General features: G+C 39.2%; 1 protein-coding gene across 1 annotated transcript; it reads right to left on the bottom strand.

Annotated features, from left to right (window-relative positions):
• Positions 1-597: 597 nt before the first annotated feature.
• On the bottom strand, positions 598-5,378 carry LOC116253879 (uncharacterized protein At5g02240-like). The gene is made up of 7 exons (XM_031628855.2): positions 5,163-5,378; positions 3,505-3,776; positions 3,367-3,403; positions 3,173-3,270; positions 1,963-2,024; positions 1,144-1,267; positions 598-1,039 (listed from the first exon to the last, which is right to left on the bottom strand). The coding sequence occupies exons 1-7, from the start codon at positions 5,347-5,349 to the stop codon at positions 920-922; spliced, it is 900 nt and encodes a 299-aa protein (XP_031484715.1). The 5' UTR covers positions 5,350-5,378; the 3' UTR covers positions 598-919.
• Between the last annotated feature and the right edge of the window lie 622 nt (positions 5,379-6,000).

Genomic DNA, 6,000 nt, shown 5'->3' with positions numbered 1-6,000 from the left:
TTCCTACTCAGTTAAGTTGAAAGATGCAACTACAAGGTAGCAACAATTGTCAGCATCTTGTTATTACATGAACAAACATGACTTAATGACGACTTGCTTGATATTAACTTAATTTATTTCTGAGTTATACATGTGATCAAGTCATGTTACAACCTTTTTTTATGTTTAAACGACAAGTTATTTTTGCTTAAAAACAATAGTTAACAACACCCGGCCCAAGTCGCCGAGTTGGCCTGCCCAGTCAAGAGGCAGCGACTAGTCACTGGATTTTAAAATATTGCTGTAGGAGACCTTAGAGTTGGCTCAGATCAATCCATGTACAGACCATGTATGGACTGCGGAGGATTCGGGCACATGAACCTGGTTGAACAAGAACTACTTTGAAGCACCACAGTCTTCTTTATATTAACTTTCTTCTTAATCAAGTTACTTGATGCAGTCAAGATTGAAGTAGACCGGAGACATCCTAAGATCCTATCCTTACCCCCTATATCCTCCTACCCGTGCTGAAACCGGTCATGATCCAAGAAAGGTCCACTCACCCTGCAAACACCGATCTCTCCTATGTCTGTGTCCTGTTTCAATCAAAACTGTACGTATCCGAAACCAAAGAACCAAGATAACATTGATGCACTCAAACCCCTAATAATAGAAGTACAGACATGAAGATAAATGTGATACAAATATCATGTAAATGATGTGCACATCCATAGAGGAGGCAGTAATAACTGACAATCCCTAATTTTAACTCTTATTCTGCAGAAAGCTCATTCTAAGATCATATTACAAAAAATTCTGTTTTTTCTAGTATTTGCTCTTCTGGTTTATTTGCCACATGTTCGACAGCCATAGACTACCAAGAATGCAAGCATGGCTGCTCAATGGTGAAGCACAGTGAGCTGGACTCCTTGCCAAGCTATCAAAAAGATGCTGTGACTTGGGAGAAAAGTGCTTTGAAATCTTTTGTCGCTGGACCAGCTTCCTCTGGCTTTGATGCCAGGTCAAAGGCCTTGTTCTTTGCCTCTGCAAATTGCAATGCCTGTGGAAACAAAAGGAAAACAATGTTCATGTAAAGCATAAGATTCCCATACCTTGTGTGAGAAAAGCTGCAAATATATGTGTTCCTGCACATGCAAAGCATACCTGAATGCAAACCTCTGCTACGTCAGACCTAGGAACTGTTTTTGTTTCGGTTGCAAGAAGTTCATCATCTTTCCCAACCAGTAACTCACGGTGACCACCTTCTTTGTCCAATAAGCCTCCAGCTCTAGAGCACATAAATATTAAATACAAATTAAGTCAGGAGATTGAATACAAGTTGCACAATTGGGCTGCAAAGGATATTGACTTCTATACATGCACTAAAAATGGATCCAGAACATTGTAATTATGACAATTACTCAATGCAAGCATTTATCAATCATTCATATAGGGACTAGAGCATGGTAGTTTTTTAATATTCGATGGCACCTGGAATGATGTGCATATGGTGGTTGATCTCAAATCTATTATAAACTCTTCCAGGGAAAACAAGCTATCCATGTGCACATAAGCAATAGTACATAGCTCATGGACTTACAGTAGGCTTCTGAAACAGCTTGCACATTAAACTCACCCTAAAAATAGACTGGATACAGCAATTGAAAACTCTACCTTTTAAAGATGATGCGAAAAAGTTCTACGAATAATAGGACACCAGTTTGATAGTGAACACATGTGGCTATCTAAATGCGGAAGTAAGGAACTGCAGCAGAGAAGTTTCTGCTATGCTTGTCATCAAAATGAAGCAAACAGACAGGTTAAAGAAACAAACTGCAGATCACATCTTTATTGCACCAAAAGCTGCATGTAACAAAGACTCAACTGACACACACAAAAGTGTCCCTAGTGAATTCTGTAATTCCAGGTGGTAGCTCATTAAACATATATACGCTCTAGACCATAAAAAATTCCAGGAACTACCTTATGATTGTGTATGGTACACCTGAGTTTGCCAAATACTCCTCAGCCTTACGCTTCCAAACCTGAAAGTCAGAAGAAAAATTAAAAAACAATTCCACCACAAACAGAAATTCAAAGTTTTGGTGAGAACATAGGCAGTCAAAACTTGTGCTTCTAATATCCTGGAGATGCAGTTATTAAGGAACTTCCAATAAGAAAAAATGAGACAGATCCCAATCTCTTAATCAGCTCAACATAAGATGGAAAAATGGCCCAAAGAGTCCCACCAAGAAAGGAATAACACATGTGAATATGAAGACTACCATACATAAGTTTATACTTGAAAGCATAGCCACGAATATCGCGATATTTTCAAAAATATGGCAATATTAACGAAAAAAACAAAGAAAACGATAAAAACAGGAAAGTATCGCGATATATTGAAAAAACGTTAAAAGTATTTTTTCATTTATTTTTTATTTCATTTTCTGTTTTTAACTTTTGAACTTTTGTTCCGTTGTTTTATTTCCTCTTATTTTAGGTATATAACATGACCTTCTAAATGCAATGCAATACAATACTTATTAGTTTTTCATTTATTGTATTTTTACCTAACATTTTGATTTTTCTTTTTTAAAACTCCGAGATTTTCCCAAGATTCCCCCCCCCCCCCCCAAAAAAAAAAAAAACTTTGCCGATAAATACCCGAGAAAACCCTCATCAATAAAAACCCGAGAACGATATTTTTTTCCATGCTTGAAAATTGAAACAACAATTAAAATTCCCTCCTTCCATAAGATTCTTAAAATATACAAAAAGGAAAGAACAGGTTCTTCCGTCTATGGAATGTGCACCATGGGTAAAGATCAGAGCAGAAAATGTATCCACTAGTGCAAGGTAGTCCATTATAAAAACATTTAAACAAAACATAATGTTCCCCACTTCAGTCAATATTTGCCACAGGTAAGATATAAAAGAAACAACTGCTTATCTTCTTGTTTAGAGTCTAGACGAGAGGAGTCTAAAGGGACCAATCAGATAACAACCCAGATTTTTCCCAACACAAGATGAAAAATTATCCTTTTGCATCTCAAAAGAACAAGACTATTTGCTTCTTAGGCTAATATAATGTTTACCTAATTAGACAATATGTCTTCACATTCTCTACCTGAATGCCTAATTAAAACTTACAAAAAGGCTGCAAGGAAATTTCTGACTAAAGGTAACTTACCAATATATTTCCATTCCCCAGACTGTTTAATGGATGGTTTGGGTTTGTTCCACCCATGGATCCTACCAAAACAATCTGCTTGACTCCAACACTTTTGGCTGCATAAAAATATAGAACAAATTCAGAATATATTAAACTTTGATCCCATGAATGGGCTTTCACACCAAACGTAGATTAAAGGAAAAAATACCAACCAGCATCTATCTGATTTTTCTGTCCCAACCAATCAACCTAAAACCCAAAAGGAAATGTCACCACCATAACACTTAAAACGCAAAAAGGTTAAGAAAATATGTATGCAACAAATTCCTCAAATCAAATTTTGGAGTCACCTGTTCAGGATACGCCCCATCCTCAAAGTAGAATTCTGGCCGCCCCCCCTTGGTGGGATCAAAGCCAGGCTTCATCTTCGGCACTGCACTTGTAAGAATTATCAATGCATCAATGCCTTCAATTGCTGGCATAATACTGCTGGAGTCCCTAATGTCTCCAACAAATACATCATCTGCGCCCCCTATTTTCTCCTTGCTCTCTTCTGTTCTAACCAGCCCCCTCGCCACGAACTGATCAGTTCTCTCCTTTAGTTTCTTGTACACAAGTTGCCCTACAATCCCAGGCATCTTATGTCAAACAAATAGCAGTAACAACCATGTGCTGATATTCAAGCAGTATGGAAAAAACTAAACAGTACATTGGGCAGGAAAAAGAGTTCCAGATCAATGTAATCTCCTACACTTGTAGACGAGCGAGAAAATGAAAAAAAAAAAAAAGTTTAAAAGATCTTTCAGACCTCCTACGGTAGTAAAACCCATCTTTTATTCTTTGTCTATCAGTATTTACATTTTGTTAGTTTAGGCTACTAACTGAAAAGGACCAAAATGCAGTGAAGTCAAAGCATATGGAAAACTAAGCGAAGGATAAAAAACAGGACTGCACTAACACTTTATTGAAGCCCAGTCTCCAAGAAGAAATTTAAAAAATAAAAAAGAACCACGACACAAATTTTCTCTCTCTCTATATATATATATATATATATATATATTATACATATATATAAGGAAAGCGGCAGTTGGTGGGGCAATGCTCTCACGTTTCATCCATTCTTCGCCACATCAACTCCTCACGAAGGCAACAATTACAATGGGTATTTTCTTCGACCGCCAGGAAAGATTCCTGTTCGATTTCGTCCTTGCAGCAAGAGTTAAACCGTGGGTACCGACTTCTTGGTATCTTTCAGATGGAACACCTTGAGCCAACCCATATATACAGGTGTTCCAAAGCACTTGCAGGATGGCGTACGAAATTTGAGATTGATATTTCTACTGAAAACCGTCCTGTAAAAACACCATCACCCATGAACTTCATTTTCAAGTTTACCCCACCTCTGCTTATTGGGAAGTTGGATGCATCCATATATCCAGAAAACCAACAGAAAAAAAAAAATTGCTGCGCTCCAACTGACCCCCATTTGTCAGGTTAAGTGGGTGCAGATAATGGGATAAAGTGGGATATTGCATTTGTAGTTTGCCCTTGCATGGACTCATTTCTTTCCAGATAAACAAGATATGGTGAGACATTGCGGTACGTGATCGGTTGTGCTTGGGAACATTCACTTATTTCGAGGTACGCCGGAAACAGTGAATATTATAGTATGTCACAGGATAAAATTTGACGGCTCCATGTTGAAGTATCCCAAATTATGCAACTTCTCCCCTCGTAGTAACCCTTAGCAACATTTTTCCAGACGATTTGAAATCCAGAGAAAGGTAGACGGAATTTCTCACCCAAACACAATCTCCTAGTTCCACACTGCCGTCAGAAATTACAGAAAAATGTACAGAATCCATGCAGATACAAATCCTGATACGAGAAAATGAAAATAAAAGCAAGAAAGGAAGACATCCGTGGCAAATGCGACTCCCCACATGCAGAATCCATGGAAAAAATATGATATATTTCGTAGGCAATCCTATTTAACGGCAAACTTTACCAGTTCGGCCGCCTGCTCCAGTGACCAAGACCGTCGGAGCAGCCATGGCGAAGATGGAAAAACCTCTGTAGCGGTTAGCGGTTTCCGCCAAGGGCGGCCTTCTGGGGAGCGCTGCCACTGAGCGGCGTCGGGTGGGGTTGACGTTCGAGAAGGGAAGATGGACGGAGACACGTGTCACTGCCGCCATTTGCGGATACAAGGGGAACGATCAAATCGCCGTCCATCGTTTTAATTTCCCGAACCGGAGACAGGATTAGCTTCGTGGATTTCCTTCCTGCCACACCTTATCCTCACCTCCCTCCATCGCGTGTCGGCTGTGAGAACCGGAACGTTGTTGTATCGATCCTATCCGAGTCGAACCGACTAGGCAAAGGGGGCAGGCCCGTGGTACATCGAGAGGCCACAGATGGGTGTACAGGATTGGATCCGGATTTGACTTTTACCGGATTCCATTTAGTCAGACTCCATGTAATCGGGTTCAGACAGACCTTTCTTTAAACCAGAACTGAATCCGACTAGCATAAGATCTAATACTTATTATGTGGGCAACTGGTCGGTTTCTTATCGGGTTCCAGTCGGATATCAAATTCGTTTCTAGATTGAGTTTGAATACGGGCACAGTATGTGTTTAGATCTGAATTTCTTTGCCAATTTCAACTGAATTCAAAATTGAGCCAGATCCATTTACATCCCTCACTAGAAGTTGAGCCGGGTTGCATAACGACTTAGCCAACCTGAATTCGCTTGTAAAAATTCGATCTCGAGCTCAACTAGTTTATAAACAAGTTTAGTTCAAGTTCAAATGTACGTGCCAAATGTTAAACAAGTTGAATTCGAG

Source organism: Nymphaea colorata, chromosome 5 (genome assembly GCF_008831285.2).
Source record: "Nymphaea colorata isolate Beijing-Zhang1983 chromosome 5, ASM883128v2, whole genome shotgun sequence".
Lineage (NCBI taxonomy): Eukaryota > Viridiplantae > Streptophyta > Magnoliopsida > Nymphaeales > Nymphaeaceae > Nymphaea > Nymphaea colorata.
Note: the sequence above shows the minus strand (reverse complement) of the source record. Positions and strands in the feature narration are given on the sequence as shown.

Coding starts and splice junctions, on each gene's coding strand:
- LOC116253879 (XM_031628855.2), bottom strand. CDS start 5,349: ATGGCGGCAGTGACACGTGTCTCCGTCCATCTTCCCTTCTCGAACGTC. Junction 3,777..5,162: donor TGGAGCAGGCGGCCGAACTG/GTAAAGTTTGCC, acceptor CTGGGATTGTAG/GGCAACTTGTGTACAAGAAA. Junction 3,404..3,504: donor ATGGGGCGTATCCTGAACAG/GTGACTCCAAAA, acceptor TTTGGGTTTTAG/GTTGATTGGTTGGGACAGAA.